At 34.8% G+C, this 20,754-nt stretch overlaps 1 protein-coding gene across 3 annotated transcripts in view; it reads left to right on the top strand.

The window, feature by feature from the left end:
• GRID2 (glutamate ionotropic receptor delta type subunit 2) overlaps positions 1-20,754 on the top strand; it is a 1,475,947-nt gene that overhangs the window by 772,223 nt on the left and 682,970 nt on the right. For all 3 annotated transcript variants that reach the window (XM_045472791.1, XM_045472773.1, XM_045472783.1), the window contains exon 4: positions 9,268-9,473. In XM_045472791.1, the coding sequence (XP_045328747.1) occupies positions 9,268-9,473 (206 nt within the window). The remainder of the gene's footprint in view (positions 1-9,267; positions 9,474-20,754) is intronic.

Here is a 20,754-nt window from a genome sequence, read left to right as displayed (position 1 = left end):
ATTGGTCCCACAGCCCAATACTGGATTTGATCTATTGATAGATCTATTAGATGGATCAAGTTATGAAGACTAGAGGTGTAATACAATGACAGGGGTCTAAGCAGCTTTTTACAGTAATGACATGGAGACATGAACTTATTGAAAGTAATTAGATATTTTACCATAATCTACTACATAATCTCTACTTCAGTTTTGTATTGGTTTCATTCTTAAGCAAGAGAGATGGCATTAGTGACTCCAAGCATATCCTTACAGATTATTACACTAAAGAAAGACCCTTTCCCTGCTTTGTCTGTATAGCAAATATCATACATGAAGGTATGTATCGATGCATCAAATCTCAGGCCATGTTTGGGTCCTTTGCTATTCCCTTAAACAAATAATTTGGTCAGGCACTTGGTGGACTCTCAGTCACCAACCTGAATTATGTGATGGGTGAATTACCTCTGGGTGAAGGGTAGGCATATATGGACCCATGTTCTTCTTTTTCCAGTTAAGGGAGCCTTGCTTACAAGAAAAAAAAAAAAAATGCTTAGTTAAGCATTAATTAGATCATTTTATTTTAATTAAGTTAAATTTTAAATTTTAATTTAATATTAAATTGACATATATGAAATATTTTAAAACTATAAGTACTTGTCTTTATAATTCAACATTTAAAATTATTTCTAAAACACACACCTATTAATTCTACTTTGAATTTGTTTTTGTTTGTTGATTTTGGTTAGCTGGAACTTATTTATGTTTTCAACCTTTCTGACATTTTCCTTAGTGCCAGGATAGTATATTCTCTTTTACAATAAGTTTTTTGGCCATATGTAAATTTCTGCTCTAATTTGTTAAACTGAGTACTTCTGAAAATCAGAGACCTTAAAGTGCATAATAGGTGTTGATAAAATATCTTAGTATGGAAATGATTAAATGAAATATACATTTTTATCTTTATATAGAAATAAAATATTTTAACACCCGTCGACACAAAAGCAAAGAAAAAAAAAAAAGAAAAACAAAACTCAACTCTAAGGAGTACTAAATGAGTTACTTATGGGCTCTCCTGAATTCTGAAAACATTAGTTTAATGATTCCAAATTAAGGGTCAATACATAATCGAGTGACCTGAGGTACTTACACACTACCATTAAGTACATCAGTGTATCACCCTTTCCTTACAATTACATTGCCATATGTTAAGCCCCTTTGAAATGAACACTGGCTGATCATCCTCATGAATGCATTCCAAGGAATAACATTTATTCCATGCATCTTGATGTAGGCTTAATCAAGGCCCGTAAAATGGACACATTCCTCTTAATTGATTGCAAATGTTTATAATTACCCTGAGAGTTTTTTTTTTTCAAATGTCTAATGACTATAATATTATTAACTATCTCTCTAGACAGTCTTAAAGCTGTTTATTGCTCATTTGGCCACTTTCCAACTTTCAGTTCTCTCATTTACTTCAATGTGCGTCAATAAGCGTATAATTAATCCAAGCATCTTATTGAACTATTTCTTTTCCTTTAGTACGTATTATGCCGAATAGTTAAAAATGATATATTGAACTACTTTGGATTTGTTCTTAGTCAAATGTCCTTATTGATCAGCATTACTATAAAGATGACTCTCATACTAAACACTATGATCTAATGCTAAAATAGTAAGTTCTCATTAAATAGAAAATCTTAGTGATGGGCCACTGTTGCTAGACTGTCACCTCAAAATCTAAGACGGCATATTATCTTTTTTTTTTCCTAAATACACTACAAATGGCAAGGAAATACTCAGTGGAGACTTAAACTCCCTTTGAAGTAAAGGTTCTTCTAAATAAAAATTTTTAGATCACTCAGTGGTTGAAAGACTTATTTTCTCAGGAAATGAGGCATTTTGTACAGTATGCTTTGCTATCTATTCATATGTTGGGAAAAGGCATTCAGCTCAATGATGTAGCTCACATATCTGGCAACATGACATATTCCTTTTTATCTAAAACAAAAGTCACAAGATTCTACATAGTAATTTTAATGCTCAGAATTCTGTCATCATTTCAGAAACTCCAGGATTGGCTGAATGCAGTGCTAGTCTCCTGCTCCAAGTGAGGTCTTCAATGCATTAAGTGGTCAAAATGATTAAATATGCCTAATCTACTCAAATGAGGGAGAGAGAGATGAGTAGAGGAGAAAAAAAAAATCAGAGACTTAGTGACAAATCTCTTTTCCTACCAAATTCAGTATTTTAAATTGGATATTTGAATATAATGATCTTGAGGAATACCATCTGATATATTCCAGATAATGTCACTAAATTTAGTTAAATTGCAACTATAGTTTGGAAAATGAGTAGTCAAGTGAGATTCTTCTATCTACTGTAGGGCCTGTGTTATCATCAGATGGTATAATAACAAACTCCTTGAGGGCAAGGACTGTTTTTTGTTTTGCTCAAACATTCTTTCAAAGTGCTTGACACATAAGAATTGATTCTAAAAGGGATCTATTTGGATGCTGACCACTGGTTTGCAATGTACAACAGGATATCATACTAAGGTTTGGGGGTCAGTTTGGACATGTATTTATACATTAGATTCTAATATAGCCTGGGATTTCTCTATCCTAATCTAATTAAATTTAAACCATTTTTAATATAGAGATTACATTTAATCTCACATTAGTAACCATGATAAAGTCATTATTTTACATAATTTAATAAAATAAATAATTGAGCTTCAATCAGCCACTACCTCTTGGAGAGTTTTTGTGGGAAATGGTCTGAATAGGTTACACAATTCAGATGTCAGAGAAGTTGACAGTTGCTATAATGTCAACTTCTGAGGATGTTACCTCGGTCAACTTTTAGTCCTTATAAAGATTTCCTTTTTTCATTTTTTTTTCACAGAAAAAGATCACAGAAGAAAGTTAAGAACAAATGGGACTTTTGACTGGGTTAATAAAGTCTTGATAATGAAAATGTACCTTGCTTAGAAATTTGTGCTTAATAAACTGCTTTAATATTTCACAAAGCCCTATTTCCTTTTATCAGAACAACCCAGTGATTTGTTTAAACATGTTTCTTTTCATCAGTAAGGTGTAGTTAGTTGCTATTAACCCTATGTTTCCATTCCTGGCTTCCATTTCTTTTATTGGCATTAATTACACTGAATCCTAATTACCTGTGTAAGTTATCCTTTGCTCCACTAAACTGGATGTATATCACGGATAGGAACTGTGTTTTTACCTTCATCACCAAACTATCATATATTTACAAAAAAGGTTTTGTATTAGTCAATACCCTTTCTCTTGAAAGGGACAAGAATTCACTTCAAACTAAGTGAGCAAAACAAAAAAAAATTTTTTTTCGTTGACTCATGTAGTTGAGAAGTCTAAGGAACAGCTGCCTTGCCTCTGTTTTACCTCACACATTGGCTTCTTTCTCAGCTTCTCTCTAAACAACACTGGCTGCGCAGTCCCAAAAGTACATCATACCACGTGTGATATAAAAAAGAGATTTTTTTTTTCATTATCCATATATCAAATCTCAGTCCTCATTTGAATCCTGTGACTATCCAGGGATGTGGTGAGCTCAAACTGACCATCCTGGGATACATGACCATCCAGTAATAGAATATAGAACACAATAGAATGTTGAATTCAAGGGATGGGGACAGGTTTGTTTCTTAAATGAAAAATGAAGTCTTGTTATTTGTAATAAAGGAGAAGAAATACTGGGAAGCTAAAAACAACAGACATCAACTATGAAATTAGTTCCAAGTCCATAGGGTAGGTGGGCATAAAAGTAAGGATCCGAACCTGGTTGTCTGACATCAAGTGTACTGTGTTTTCCATAAATAATTGTTTCAAAGAAGAAAGATGCAATGGTTTATAAGGGAAAATTACTTATAATGTCAAATTAGCCTGAATACCAAAACAATAAATGCAAGGAAAATTCCTGGATACATTCTGTCCTGTGCCATCCAACCCCCCCACCCCTTCAGAACTGAAGCACTTATTCCCCAATCTGTGAGAGCACTGACAGCTCAGTACCCTCCCAGGAATTGCCCTCAGCTGAGGAGAACCACCAAACCGAAGCCCATGAAGGATGATCAAGTTTCTCCTTCCACTGGCCCTAACGTGAGAGAACTCTGAGGGCATCCCACTTTCAGGGGTCTGGGCAGATTCGGTTGAGCAGTATCCCCACTCTCCCTCTGCTGACTCTTGCTCCCTTTCCTGGCTACAGAAGCGTTATTCCTGCAGGCTGTTCTTAATAAACATCCTGTTCTTCCATCTTTACCTCAGAGTTTGCTTCCCTAGAAAACTCAATCTTCTATAGCTTAGTACGTTTTTCTTAGGCCTGAAAGACAGCTAGTTAGATTAATTAATAACTGAAACCAATTCAGTGTTATTGGGAAGGGTATTCATGTCTGTTATATTTCTTGATATTTTTATTTAAAATTTGCCTCTATTTAGGGGCACCTGGGTGGCTCAGTTGGTTAAACGCCAGACTTCAGCTCAGGTCATGATCTCACGGTTCATGGGTTCAAGCCCTGCGTCAAGCTCTGTACTGACAGCTCAGAGCCTGGAGCCTGCTTCGGACTCTGTGTCTCCCTCTCTCTCTGCCCCTCCCCAACTCACACTCTGTCTCTCTCTCTCGAAAATAAACATTTAATTTTATTTATTTAATTTAGTTAACATGTGAATATCTATTCTTTACCTTCCAGTGTAGCATGAATAGAAAGAAAATCATTAAGAGCAGTGACAATATGCTAATCCAGGTTCTCCAATAACTACCTTTAAGGGGAGCAAGCAGATCAGACTAAGAGACCATAATCTAGGCAGTATGCATAAAGTTTTTGGTATCTACATATATGGGGAAAAGGAGGATCCATAATCTTCATGGCTTTTTCATAGGAGCCTATGAAAGAAAGGGCAAGAAATTGGAGCATTCGTTCTCAAACTGGTTTCCTAAGAATCTTCAGCTGAGAAAATATCTGGGCTTTGTCATTAGAGTTTTTATTTTATTGTAGTGGGGTGGGGCTCAGAAAACTTCTTTTTCAACAAGTTTTCCAGATGATTACAAAATTTAATTAAGTGGACCACCATTTGAAAGTGCTGACCTAAGGACTAGACTCAAGTATACTTCTCTACTAGTTTTCTATTCCTGCTGTAACAGATGACCACAAATTTAGAGGCTTTAACAACACAAATTATTATTTTACAGTTCTATAGGTTGGAAGGCTGACGTGGAAGCCCGTTGGGCTAAAATCAAGATATCAGCTGGTCTGTGTCCCTTTCTGGAGGCTCTTGGGGAGAACCTTCTATGCCTTTTCTAGCTTCTAGAGACCATCCACATTTCTTTGCTGAAGTTCTCCTTCCCCCTTCATCAAAGCCAACAGTGTTACATCTCTTTGAACTTTCTCCAAGGTCAACTCATTCTTCAGTAGTCAGATCTCCTTTTGACTCTCTCTTTTGCCTTTTTCTTCTAATTTTAAGGACTCTGTTATCACCAGATCCACCCCAATAATACAAGATACTCCCCATCTTAAGATCAGGGGATGAACAACCTTAATGCCACCAAGAGCATTGAACCTCTTTGCTGAATAACTTATTCACAGATTCCAGGGATTAGGATTTGGGCTTCTTTGGAAGGTCATTATTTCACGTAGCACAAGTTCCTTTACAGTGCCTGGGAAAAAAAGCAATTTTTTCCCTAATCTTATGTTTAATAACTTACTTAATGAGCCTTCTACCACTTGCTGTTTTAGAATTATCTGGTCAGTAGAATCAGTAATCACTGGAATTACTGAACTGAAACTATATTTAACTTCCTATTGTTAATGAATAGCACTTAGTCACACCCACAGGCCTAGAAGTTCTTGAAGTAAGGCACTATGTCTTGTCTTCTTTCTTTCTATGACTTTTATTTTTATTTCTTGTCAAGGAATAGACACACAGATGAACAATTGTGATGGTTAATTATGTTCATGAATTATTAAAACCAAAGGCCCACTCTCTCTTTTAATAACGCTTCCATACAGCAACTAATAGACAGCATGATTCAGATTCTTCTCATATTAAGCTTACCAATCGCCACATGTCGTGGGTGTTTGGTATTATTCTTAAATAAGGAAAGCTGTTACTATTTAATTCCTGCATTTCAAGAGTCTAAAACATTATGCTTGCTATTTTGGGTAACTAGCCAACAGTAAATTTTAGACAATTAGGTTCTATCGCATGGGAAGGGTGATCTCCTAATAAGTGATTATGTACTATTATTGTTAATAATAATAACTGATGTGTTTTAGACCCTCCACTGTAATTTACACACAGTAGATCAGAAAAAATACTTGAAAATTTTATGAAGAGATTATCTAGGTAGTGATAACCGGAATTCCAGACTAAGGAAGCAAAGTTGTAATAGCGATCTTGTATCACATCACTTTTGGGGCTATACAACAATATGCCATATTACTTAATTTCTGGCCAAAATAAAAGCTAAAAAATACCATACGGTTTTAAATCAAGAGAAAACTATTTATAAGCTCGTTTGAGTTATACTATCAAACAAGTCACTCTCAGACTTAGACCGCTTTTCATTTTTCACACATAGGTTGTCATCCAGTTAGATCCTCTACTTAAACTTTTAAGAGATTAAAACTGTATTTAGAATAAAATCAAAGCTTCTTTCTGTGTCTCGCCAGGAACCACATAATCTGCCTCTCCCTCTCCATACGTCTGCACCCCACTCTGTTCTCCCCTCACTAACTTGGGTGCATCCACACTGGAAGCCTTTATGTTCTTCAAACACAAACTCTTCTCCGCCTTGGGCATTTATCATGCTGTCATCTCTTCCTACGTCTTTGCTCGGGTAATGGCTTCTCATGTTTTAGATCAGTTTAAGTACCAGTTTTCCAGCGAAACCTTCCTTGACTATTGTAACTAAACTCAATTCTCCTCGCCACCCTGTCATTATCTACCAGATCACCCTTATTGTTGCTTCCCAAGAACTTAGTGTGATTTGTATTTATTAGTTTGTTTACCTGCTTACTGTCTGTTTCATTGTGGGGAATGGTATTCATTGTTGTGTTCCTTGAACACAGCATTGTATCTGTATTCAATAAATGCATTTTGGAACATTTTTTTTTCCCCTCAAAGTTAAGATATGAAATTGCACCAGTATGTTATATCTGTGAACAGAAGATTTCCTAGAACATAATTGATCTGGAACCTTAAGCTTTGGCCACACTGTTTTCTGGGCATCTTTGTTTATTTCAATGTATTTCTTGTTTGGTTTGTATTACATTTAACTGCACGTTTAAGTGATTCAATATAAAGAAACAACTACTTACAATTCAAAATCAAGGATCTGCTTTGGTGCAAATTGTAAAGGTATTTGGTTCTGGGATGGGTCCTAGGCTTCTGTATTTTTAATAAGATTCCCGAGGTGATTCTAATTCATACCAAGGTTTGAGAACACCTGTTGAATGTGTACATGGTCCTATTATATGTCTACCTTTATCTGTAAATCTCATTAGATCTAACCTTTTGTTTAATCCATACTTGAGTATTTTAAACCCTCAGGTACTTCCTGACTTGGACACTTAATGAGTACATAATTAATTATTAATATATTATTCTTGCTTTTACATCTCTTGTGCTCTAGATGAAGCTTTGTTCTGTCAAGCTTGATGATTCTATATCCTGGATTTATAATATAACAAGGAATGAGATATATAATGCAGAATTTATACAGTAATCTATTTTAAGAGTTTTAGATTCACTAGATAGCATATACTATTTATAGAATTGTTTTAAAATAAAACTAATCATAAAAAGAAAGCAAGTTATTTTTATTAATTTGTAACCCTGCAAATATAAACTTTCAGTATGAGCAAATATTGGTTTCCAAATTTGTAGCTATTTGTTTTCTAATTCTACGGGCTTACATATTGTTTTAATTGTTAATGTATGAAAAACACACGAGCTAATTATTGCCCTTGAGAGACAAATTTTACATGCATGGAAACAGGTACAATTGGGAATATTGAAGTATAGTCCATTCATAATAAGCAACCTACAATTCTATTTACTTCTTATCTTTCACCAGTTTTTTATTCCCTCAAAACACTCTAAGCCATAGATATATAGAGAAAAATATAGTTTATTATATCATTAAAGCAAATCTGCTATATTAAGATTGTAAAGTTCAGATCCCTTCTATAAACAGCCAATGTGGTATGAAGAAATATTTGTAGCATTTCAGACACTTATTGTTACTTAAATATACATCAAAATACAATCTTTAAACGCTTTTTTTTAGAATGGATTTGATCCTTTTATTTAAATATGAAATAGAGATAGTTTTCATTTGATAATCTTTTAGAACTTTGCTTATTTTGGACTTGGTGTGTGAATATTTTGTTAAAATATATCTTATAGACAAAGTACATCCCTCATACTCCTGAAAAGAGAACTATCTCCTACCAGGTTTGCAGTATTTGAGCTAAGGAAGTGGTACTCATAAAATGACAAAAGAATGGCTATTTTATTTGTGGTCTAAATGACCTGTAACACTTAGAAGATAACCTCTCAAAACCCTCTTTCTATTTAGAGTGTCAATGTCAAGTCTTAGTAATATTATTGCCTGTTTCTAGAACTGGTAGTAATTTTGATTTAGAGTCACCTGCCATTAATGATATTCATATTTTATCTAAAGTTAATATCACTCTTGAATGCTGAGGAAAATAAATAGACAAATGACAGTCTTCCTCAACTACTTCCCTCTACCCAGTCCTAAGATTTTGATAGAGGTGAGATAATTTAAAATGCTCAGTGGAGACAAAGAAATTCATTTAAAAAATAATTCCTGGGGCGCCTGGGTGGCTCAGTCGGTTAAGCGGCCCACTTCGGCGCAGGTCATGATCTCACAGTTTGTGGGTTGGAGCCCTCCATTGGGATCCGTGCTGAAAGCTCAGAGCCTAGAGCCTGCTTCGAATTCTTTTTTTTCTCTCTCTCTCTCTGCCCTTCCCCTGCTCTCTCTGTCTCTGTTTCAAAAATGAATAAAGAAAAAATTAAAAATAATAATGCCTGCATTTTTCACATAAACACATTATATTGTACTAAACCTAAAATACATTTGAGAGCTCTATCAGCTACTCAATTAGTAGTTTTAAATAGTCTACGATGTGGAACAATAAACTACATTTTGGTTTGAGTGAAATAGCTTTTATCTACCTTTTGTGCCCTAATTCACATTTCGATGTGCTTTTGATGTTCCTAGATATCCGTGGAATACAGGAGTTTTTGGACAAAGTATCTCAGCAGGGAATGGATGTTGCACTGCAGAAGGTAGAAAACAACATCAATAAAATGATCACCACTCTCTTTGACACCTTGAGAATAGAAGAATTGAATCGCTATCGAGACACTCTTAGGCGAGCCATCCTTGTTATGAATCCTGCTACTGCCAAATCCTTCATTACTGAGGTAAGTGAAAATTGTCATGGGGTAGGGATAGGTGAAGAGGTAAATGCTTTGGAATAGACCTAACAGACAAGTTGAAAATTCAGAGAAGTGCTGGAGAATTAACTACCCAATTCTCATTAGCACTAATGGAAGTGGCACTGAATTTCTTGCTCGTTGCATTTATCCCACACTGTCCAGTTAATTGCTGAGAATGTTTGTTTTTATGTATTTAAGCACACAGCCAGGACGATTTTAAGAAATCTCATGGGAGTTCAAAAGTGTTGTTGACCCTGAATTACTTTAACATGTTCAAGAATAAATTCTCTAAATTCTCTAACCAATCCTTAAATTTTTGCAAGTCAGAATAATACCTCTGAGAAAAGATATACTTCAATCAGGCTATTATTGCCAGAACACGATTACTTTTACAGAAACATAGAGCAGATTTACTTCTGTGAACTCTGTACAAAGACAAATAATTAAAACTGTCTGAAGCTCTACAAAGTGATGCCCATTGTACATTTTATGATGCCACATCTTCAAAATTTTAATTGTGTCTGTTCATTTGGGTAGAAGTTCCAACACTTTGTAAGAATACAATTAAGACTTTTTAATGATTGGTATGACATCTTTATGTTCTAAAATGCTTGCTATTGCCCTGACAGGATTATTGTCATTTTGCCTACTTCACGTTTTTATTTTTATGTAGTGCTAGAACTGGTCATGACAGTACATACTTTCACCTGGGTTTTATTATCAGTGTTTTTAATTTTGGTGACTATTTGACTAATACTTTTTTCCTCACTTCTCTAGTAAGCTTTCTTTAGCTCTCAAAGTGCTGCTATAAAGCCTCCAAATTAGGAATGTGCTAGAAATTCTTTGACACTCTATAATATAATTGGTATGAAGGAACTGAAGCAGAATATAAATCACTAAGAAGAATAAAACTTTTGGAAAACTATCAATAATGCCATTTTTTAACATTTTAATAGAGAACTTTGTTATGCAGTTAAGGACATGTGTAGAATATTGACCTTTTCTAATCTATCAAATTACTCAGAGAGTGTCATTGAACAATGAGATGTTTCCACAAGAGAAAGAATATTTCCAATCTTACAGGAGTTGTTTTTTTTTCTTCAAGAAACACAAAATCTGGTAGAAAATTTAAGACAGATACACAAAGACATATAGCATAAATTAGAATCTTAAAATTATAATAAATGAGGCAGAAGCATCTATGGTCATCTTTGGTTGGGGGTTGTGGACATCAGGAAGGCTCATTGAGAAGACACATTAGAATTGGACTTATTATCATTAGTAGGAATTCACAAAAGAAGTGTGATATTCAACAGACAGATACAAGTCCATCTCAGCCACTTTCTAGTCATGTGGGGTTGGCAAATTACTTAACATTTCTGAACCTCTGTTTTGTCATAAATAAAATGAGAATACTATATTGGTTTCAACGTATTAAATTTGTAATATAATGAGACATCCTGTATTATGCCTTAAAGGGGGATTTGGGATGGCACCTAGTAAGTACTTAAGACATGGTAAGTTGTAGGTCATTTTTTTCTAGCATATAGTACGTTCCTAATCACAGCAGGTGCTCAAAAATTACTTGGTGAACTGAAAAGAATGTCAAGATGTGCAAAGACATAGTCCTTGATTGTATGCTCAGAATAAAGCAAGTAGTTTGTTGTATAGATTCAAAGTAGGATACACGGAAAAGAGAAGTGACACACACTATGTAAATCATGGATGTAAACCAGATGGCAAAGGCCTACTAATGTCAGGTAACAGTTCATATATATTTACCAAGCAGTTAGAAGTAACGGGCTAAGAAGAGAGACAAGAGGATCAGTGCTTTTGCCAAATCATGATCTTTGCTAGTATTCTGACCACGGTCCCCTATCCTTGACTTTGAACTTTGATACTTATAATAATCTCTTTCCAACTTTGTTCCCAAGCGTATAAAATATATATGTTTTTGTGATTTTCCTGAGACCTCTCTTCTTTCCTCTACCCAGACACCACTTTTCTCCCCCGACTCACTTTTCTTTCACAATCACTGATTTTATGTCTCCAAACTGTACTGTTTCTTCTATAGCCTCAATGACAGGAAGAATGTTAACCTACCCACCTTACCCATCCTAAACTAGCTATACTGTCCTTTGACCTCTAGAGTGGCTCCCATTTTCAATTAACTGTATTCAAACACCTCTGAGCTTGCTTCTGCTCCCCTATGGTTTCTAGGAGCATTTCCCCACTTAGGGAAATAGACTGGCCCTTCAGTACTAGAAACAATTAATTCAAAAGGCAAGCAGCATGGAATTTAGAAGGCATGCGGCATCAAAGGTCTGGAGATACAAAGAATAGTTCTTGACTTAGAGGACCACTTGATCTAGTGGAGGAGGCAAGCTTGTAACTAAATAATAAAATATGAAAGAAAAATGCTGTAACAGTGATGAGTAAATGGCTCCTATGGTAGAACTGAGAAACTCTGCAGGGAGCTGGTGTTTGGCAGGAAAAATTTCACAGATAATTTGCTTTACCAGAATTGTGCAAAATTGTTAAGAATTCATTAGGCAGACAATGAAAGGCAAACAATTCAGTGTGTGTTTGCGTCTGTGTGTCTGTGATATACAGACAGGTTTAAAAATAAAACATGTGAATATTTTGTAATTAAAAAAGCAGGAGTCCCTTAGTCTACCTTTTTCTGTCTCCATTAATTATTTCCAGAATGAATTAATTTTTAAAATTTCATTTTTATTTTTAGAATACACATTCACATGATTCAACATTTAAAAATTTCAGAAGGATAACCTTCTGCCACTGTTTCTCAAATACCCAATTATCTTCTCAAAGGAAAAAAAATGTGTCTTGTGCTTCATTCCAGGTATACACATATACATATACATATACATATACATATACATATACATATACATATGCATATCATACATACACCTTTTCACGTTTTATTACACAAATAGTGGTTTACTACATATGTGCCTGAATTGTTGTTACTTAGTAACATCTAAGAGCTCATTCCATTGAGATCTATGAAGTGCTCTTTATAATTTTTAATGGTTATATAATATTTCATTAATAGATGAAGTCACTCTTAGCTTTTTTCCCCATTTCTACTTACTCTGGTGAGTATTATTAGTTGACTTATTATTTTATCATCTACCTATTTCATTTTTGCTATTATAAATGAAGACTTAGTTCGTTGACTTCACCCATATTTACAATCTCTTCTCACCTTTACTCCACTGCACCTGCTGTGAAAAAGGCATGGTGTCCCTGAAGTCACTTCATGGCTCTCTCACTTTTCTGCCTCCCTATTACTTTACTTTTATATTGGGTGTGTTAAGAGCATATATATTCTACTCTGTAACCATAAATAAACCTTTCATGCCTTGGCTAAAAGCTGATTCTATAGGATGAAAATCTATAAATGTGCTTATACTTTTATTACTATGAATATTTTTCACTGAACAACAAAGTATTAGGATATGGTTTATTGAGGGCCTTTTTCTCAGGTTTTTCATTTGAGTAATAACTTTCTTAGATTTTTTTTCTTCATTTTATCTTTGTTGGCTATTTAAAATCTAAACTCCTGTCTTTAGAGGCAAATCTCCAAACTCCTACTAATTTCCTGCCTAAGGTCTTTCCTCCCAGAGCCCTTTCTTTTCTATGCTATTTTTGGCACTTTCTTCATCACCCACTCATCTGGGTCAGATCTACAAATTCTTGGATCTCATGTCTTCTAGTCTCTTAGTTTCCTATATTGCCTGAGAATATCCTCAAGTAACTACCGAAAGAAGGGTATGTGGGGTTAGACTTCATCATTCTTTCTATTTATGAAAATATATTTGTTCTAACTTCATATTTCATGAATAAGTTGGCTAATTATAAACCTCTAGTTCAAAAATCATTTACCTCAAAACTTCATTAGCATTGATTTATTGTACTCTGGCATTCAGTCACCTGAAAAGAAATCCAATGGATGTTTGTTCTTATTTGCTTGAAGGTTGCTTGTTGTTCGTGCTTTGAAATTTGGGGAACTTTATTTTTAATGTTTTCAAATTTCACAATTATGTGTCTAAGTGGGTTTCTTTTATCATCCCTCTAACTCTGTGCTTTCTAAGCCTTTTTTTCCCTTTTAACATATAAAGTAGCTTTGACTTCTCAAACGTTAATCCTTAGAATTTTTAAGTCTTATTTTCTCACATTACCTTTTGTAAAGTATTTTTCCTTAGTTCATCTTGATCTATTTCATTTCATATTGCAGTTGTTTTCAAATGTTTTATGATCCTTGCTTGACATCAATATTTAGGAATTAATAAGTTGATTGAAAGTTGTACATATGAAGATACCTTTTGGCTTGTCCACAGGAGAGCTTCCATTTAAACTGAACAAACGGAACACTGCCATTTTGCTGGAGATGATGCTAGATTTTATATGTATGTTTACGTGTGGTCTTTGTTTTAGGATAGTAATATCAACATTAGTGTCCCCAATTTAGCCCAGATGATCTACTTTTTTTTTTCAAATTTTATTTATTTACTTGGGGAGAGAGAGAAAGAGTGAGCTGTGGAGGTGCACAGAGAGGGAGAGAGGGAGAGAGAGTCCCTATCAGTGTGGACCCTGATGTGGGCCCGGAACACACAAACCATGAGATCATGATCTGAGCTGATATCTAGAGTCAGATGCTTAACCAACTGAGCCACCCAGGCACCCCATATATTTTTTTAGAAAAGAATTATATATATATATATATATATATATATATATATATATATATATATATATACACACACACACACACACACGCACACACACACACACACATTAGAAAAGAATTATATATATATGTACATATATACATATATATATACATACATTATACACACACACACACACATATCATTTTGCATGAGACAGTGTGTGAGAAAGCCATTGTGAAAATCAGTATGCATTTAACTTGAGTCAGTCCTCTTTATTCACTAATAGTGTATTTGCAAATTTGCTTACTCGCTAAAATTTACTTGTAATTTGAAAATCAATACAAGAGATGTTTCACAAGTAATTCACAGAAATGTGCAGAGATGTGAAAAATTTGAGTTGCCTGACAGCCCAGATTCCCATCTACGATTGAACAAAGCTGTGCTCTGCATTCTTATTTTGGCTCTTATACTGTAAATGAATTTCCTTTTTGCAGTTTATTTAGTGTCTTTTTCTTTTTTTTTTTTTTTTGCATTTTTTGTGCCATTTGTTGCTGATTTCACTATTTAAAATGGCCTCCAAGTACAGTGCTTGAAGTTCTGCTTTTACTGAGATGTGTCTTACTAAAAAAAATACCTGTTCAGTAGGGTTCATTCAAGCATGAGTACCCTTGGCCATGAGTTCAATGTTAATGAATCAACATGCTATTGTTTGATTGTTTGTGTTGTCCTGTCCAATCTTATATGCTGAAATCCTGTGCTCACTGTGATGGTCTTTGGGAGCTGCTTAACTCCTGAGGATGGAGTCCTCATAAAAAGGACCAGTGCTCGGGGCGCCTGGGTGGCGCAGTCGGTTAAGTGTCCGACTTCAGCCAGGTCACGATCTCGCGGTCCGTGAGTTCGAGCCCCGCGTCAGGCTCTGGGCTGATGGCTCAGAGTCTGGAGCCTGTTTCCGATTCTGTGTCTCCCTCTCTCTCTGCCCCTCCCCCGTTCATGCTCTGTCTCTCTCTGTCCCAAAAATAAATAAACGTTGAAAAAAAAAATAAAAAAAAAGGACCAGTGCTGTTCAAAATGCTAAAAAGAACCCTGCAGAGCTCTCTAGCCCCTTCTGCCATGTAAAAACACAAGAAATCTGTAATCCAAAGATGGCCCTCTTTTGCATGGTGCAACCATGCTGGCACCTGCCTGAACTACCAGCTGGGAGAACTGGGAGAAATAAATTTTGGCTTTTCATAAGCTACCCAATCTGTGATATTTTGTTACAGAAGCCCAAATGGATTGGACAGAATAATATATATACAACATGTAGTAATCATATTTACAATAAATATTCAATAAAATGTCTTTAAATAGAAGCATAAATAAAACCAGAGGCTTGTAGGAACCAAACCTTGTATTTCCCCTAGGAGCAGTGATTCAACATTTATTAATTCCATGTTCTCAGGAAATTTATAGAACATAACCACTGGGAATGATAAGAATTCACTCTGTTCTTATACTTTTCAGCTCCCATCTCACTCCCGCCCTCCATTTGGCTTGACATTTGTCAAGTATCAAAATTTCTAGGGCTCAGCAGTGGAGAGGGCTTTCTGCTGCTGTGTCTTACAACAATAACTAGTCTGTGGCTCATTCTACCACATTTCATCAGATATCATTACTTCGTCTGCTTTTCTTTTTTCAGTAATTTGTTTAAAAACACTTTTCTGGGGAGTCTGGGTGACTCAGTCAGTTAAGCATCTGACTTCAGCTCAGGTCATGACATAGCATTTATGAGTTTGAGCCCCACATCAGGCTCTCTCCTGTCAGTGAAGAGCCCACTCCAGATCCTCTGTCTCCCTCTCTCTGACCCTTCCTAGCTCATGCTCTCTCTAGTTCAAAAATAAATAAACATTAAAAAAAAAACACTTTTCTGGTGGCCTTTTCCCTTTTGCCTCATGGTTATTGGTTTATATACCTATTCACCTCCTTATATTTTATTCGGGGTTAGGATGTGATCCCTTTAACCTTTTTGAGTTGCAAATTCCAGCATGTTCTTTAAGGTTTTTAGAGTTTCAAACTAAACAAACATAAGGTACTTTATGAACCATTGTTACAATTTTTAGGAGATAATATCATGACATTTAGATTTGGAAAGTCCAGCGTGCACCATTTTGTCCAAATTCCAAATTTATAGTTGAAAAAACTAAAGGCCTTGGGGTGCCTGGGTGACTCAGTCTGTTGAGCCTCTGAGTTCTGCTCAGGTCATGATGTTGCCTTCTGTGAGTTTGAGCCTTACATAGGGCTCTGTACTGACAGCTCAGAGCCTGGAGCCTGCTTAGGATTCTGTGTCTCCCTCTCTCTCTGCACTTCCCCTGCTTGCATTCCATCTTTCTCTCTCTCAAAAATAAATAAACATTGAAAAAAAAAGAAAAAACTAAAGGCCTCTCCAGAACCAATCAGTATTGATCTGTAACTTCCTCCAGCAATGTTTAACACCTTCGCAGCTAGTGCTGATTATGGATGGTAAGGGACATTCACAGTTTGAAAACAGCAAAGTTGTCTTTGGGTCAAAGGCTACAGATTGTCAGATTCTAAGAGAAGTATTTGTAGAAATAACTTACCAAGGATTAGATGACGGATAGAAAGGCAAATGAAACTGGAAAGAAACTGATGGATTGGGATAAAAGGAGAGATAGAGGGAGTAAAGGTTATGGTGAGGGCAGAGGTTCAGTAAGCACCTAAGAGAGAGAGAGAGAGAGGGAGAGAAAGTCTAGCCAAAGAGGGGGGAATAGCAGAACTCTCACCTTTATGGCTTCCTATACATTCTAAGTGGGCATAGAAAGTTGTTGAAATATTCAAAGGAAATGTTAACTAAAAAGTCAAAAGAATGAGTTTTTTAAAAAAGAAATTGCTCACTTAGTATTGTCATTTAATTGCTAAAGGGAAAAATGGGCATATCAATTCTGTTTGTATCTTTTTTTCTGTCTCTGGAGCAATTATGTGGCACTGAGTTAATTATGCTCCCTTTGAAGTCTTAGAAATTTAATACATTACATGTCTACAGTTAGCGCTCCACCTCTCATTCAAGAGTTTCAAAGCTTTAAGAAAAATACTGCTGTTACGTGCAGCTGAGTAAATCAGCCTGCTGTGATACCGGTAGAAAATTGTTACCACAATGTACCTGCTAGCGTCCTTGAAATTAATATGGTGAAACAAGAGTGCTTACATGGTTTGATTTAAATATGGATTAGGATGATATTTTGAAAAACAATTTTTTTATATAGGATAGATTTGCATTGGAAACGACACAAGATAATAGCCTTTCTAGAAAGTATACAACAATCCTATATAAATTAGAACTTTTTGGTCATGACTTTAGTTTTCAGGTTTGATAAGAAAATCAGTTCTTTGAAAGCAGGAAGTTTTATTACTTATATGGTAATGAACATCATTTCCTTTTGCAGTTTTTCAAGATTTCAAAAAGGAACCCTGCTGTTACATGAAATCCTTTTATTCTGCAAGGAGAAAAGTGTATTATCTCTTATTCCTTAAACATAGTTTATGAAATGGCTTTCATTTCATTTTATTATATCCCAGAGAACTCTGATCTTGTCAAATAACTTAGAGGCAAAGTTACTTACCTCAAGTATATAAGCAGTTTGCCACAAATAAGCCTTTAGGAGGGTTTAGGAAACAAGTGAAGATATCTTTCTCAATGGATATAGCAAAGTTCTCAGTCATCAAAAGAGTACTCTGAATAATGAAATTACTGTGATGGTTATTTAATAGCTGTTTAAATAACTCAGTATTTCAACAAAAAAGAAATTATTTGAAGACATTATGCAATGTACATTTTTTAAGATGACACTGGTAATAATATTTGAAAAAGGAACTTATAAAAAATTTTCCCTAAAATGTATCCATTGAATGAAAATCTCTTTAATACTACTGTGTTCATAGATGGCTGCTATGCATTTTTAAACTAAACTTTGTATTGAAATTTAACATATACAAGAATAGTGCACATAAGTGTAACTCAAATTTCCATGCAACCAGTGTTTAGGTCAAGAAACAGAACATAAGTGGTACTCTCAGGTTCCCTTTCTGTGTACCACAGAGTTATAACCCCCTTAAAGATAACCATTATCCTTACTTTGAACACAGTAAACTAGTCGTGATTGATTTTAAACTATGTATGAATAGGATCATGCTGTATATATTGTTTTGTCTGTTTTCTGTTGTTCAATGTTATATTTATGACATTCATCCACATTGAAATACGTAGGCAAAGTTCATTCATTTTGATTGCTTCAAAGTATTTCATTGTATAAATATGCCACCGTTAGTGTAACTTATGGTGATGATTTTTTTTTCTAGTTTTGTCTTTTACAAATAGTGGTTTTATGCATGTGTTTTTGTTGTGTGTACACTTAGGCATAGGATTGCTAGCTCAAGAGACATCATAAGGTATGTGATTTATTAAAGCTAGCTGATACAGACAGTTTTCCAAATTCTCTTAGTAGCAAGTGGAAGCATTTCAATTTTCCACTTTCTTACCAACACTTTTTTTTTTGCCCTCTTCATTTTATTTATCCTCATGGAAATGTATTAGGTTTAGATTTTGTCTTTAATTTGCATTTTCCTGATAATTTTTTTTTGTATATTTATTGACTTTTTTGATCTATTTTTGTTTATGGAGTGCCCATTCAAGTCAGTTTCCTTTTTTTCCCTCATGACATGTAGAAGTTTTATATATATTAGAGATAAGAGTTCTTTGCCAAATGAATATATTTGAATACCTTCTCCATTGTTTCTCTTCTTATTCCATAAATAGAAATTTTTGATGAACATAAATTTTATTTGTAATGTAGTCCAGGTTATTAATTTGTTTTCTTTATAGCTAGCAGTTTTTGTCTTTTTGTTTTGTTTTTAAATAAAGCTTCCCACTCTAAGGTCATGAAGACATACTCATTTTTTTTAGAAATATTTTTTTATCATCTACATTTTCATCTGAAGTTCATCTTAAATCAATTGTTTTACATGGTGGATTGTAGGGTAGGGATACATTTATTTTCCATATAGCATCTGCTTTTCACTTTACCTTAGGACCAGGGTGCCTGAATTATGTTAGGGAGGAAGAATTTCTTACGTACTCCAAGGTCCTTCTAGCTGCACGAAGATTCAAATTGGCAAGAGACAGATTAATAGGAGAAAATCTAATTTAATTTTGAACATATAGGAAATCCATACAAACATGAAATTCCAAAGACAGTCGGGCAAAATGAAGTAATATGTCATTCTGAACTAAGGCGAAGGGCGGTAGGGATCTGAGACTTCAAGGGAAAAAAGTGCAGTTCATAGGAAGAATAAATTTTTGGTAGGCAAAGGTTTACTGAGCTATTCAGAAACAATAGGACATAGAGGACTTCTATGAAACAGGCCTTGCTGGGCTCTTCCATGTCTATCATACTTAGTTCATATTATAATGTAGTTATCTGTAGTGATGGCTTACTTCCTGGAGCAGGTCCTCTATCTAAATTCTTTTAGGTAGTGGTTGGAGGGTGGGAGTAAACAGCTGTCCCTGACTCTCCTGGATTTTGATTGCTTTTAACTCAAAATAATCTTCTTACCCAAATACCATATTTCAAAGGAGCCTATCCCAAACCCCTCCAATTGAAAAGAATGTTAGAAGTTCCTATCACCAGTGAATAAAATGGGGTATTTGAAAGTCATATGGCTATTATTCTTGTACAGCATCTTGTATATTTATCGTATTTTTTTTTCTCTTTAACATGAAGCAAATGACTTTAGGAGAAAATAAAAGACTATCTTGATGATTTCATTGGAATAAGACCCTTTCTATGCTCCCACGATAACAAAAGTTAATAATACTGGATTTTATAATAAAAGTTTTAACTTTTTCCAAGGGCCCAATAGTCATGGGTCATCAAGTAGCAGCTAATGGCCCTGTCACTCAAAAACTGAACTGATTCATATAGATACGGTTTTTACAATGGCATGGAATTATAAGGGAAAAAAGAATTTTGATTTAACTTGACTAAAACAAACCAAACTACTGATAGGAATCACTTAATTCCTGACTTTATTTTTCTTGTGTCCCATTTATCAATTATTATTGAATAGCTCTCAAATCTTGAGTTTTTGCTTTAGCTCAGTATTGTATTAAACTTGAAAGGCAGCTCTGTTACCAGTCAAGCCACAGCTTAGGATTTTTTTTTTCCTTTTAATGAGAAAATCTCAAATTTGTTTTAGTTTCCACTTGACCAAAATCATGTATGACAGCTCTTGCTTCTGTTAATGAGGCCTGAAAGAGCATCAGGCTTTGCTTTTCTGGTTGGAACTCTGTTTAACTCTCAGAAGTTTCCCCTGAAGAAGGGAACTCAGCAGGGAATTAGGTTCCAATAAGTTCAATCTCATAATAAGACAGATCCAACTCACCTCTCTTCTGTGACCGCTGACTTGGGACACAGATATTGGTGAACAGTTGGATTCTAACTTCCTCTAACAGTCTAAAAGTCATTTAACAATTTTTGCCTTTGCAACATCTAATTTGCTAGTTTTCTTTTTCT

This window comes from Leopardus geoffroyi, chromosome B1 (assembly GCF_018350155.1).
Source record: "Leopardus geoffroyi isolate Oge1 chromosome B1, O.geoffroyi_Oge1_pat1.0, whole genome shotgun sequence".
NCBI lineage: Eukaryota > Metazoa > Chordata > Mammalia > Carnivora > Felidae > Leopardus > Leopardus geoffroyi.
This window is presented reverse-complemented; position numbering and strand designations above follow the sequence as displayed.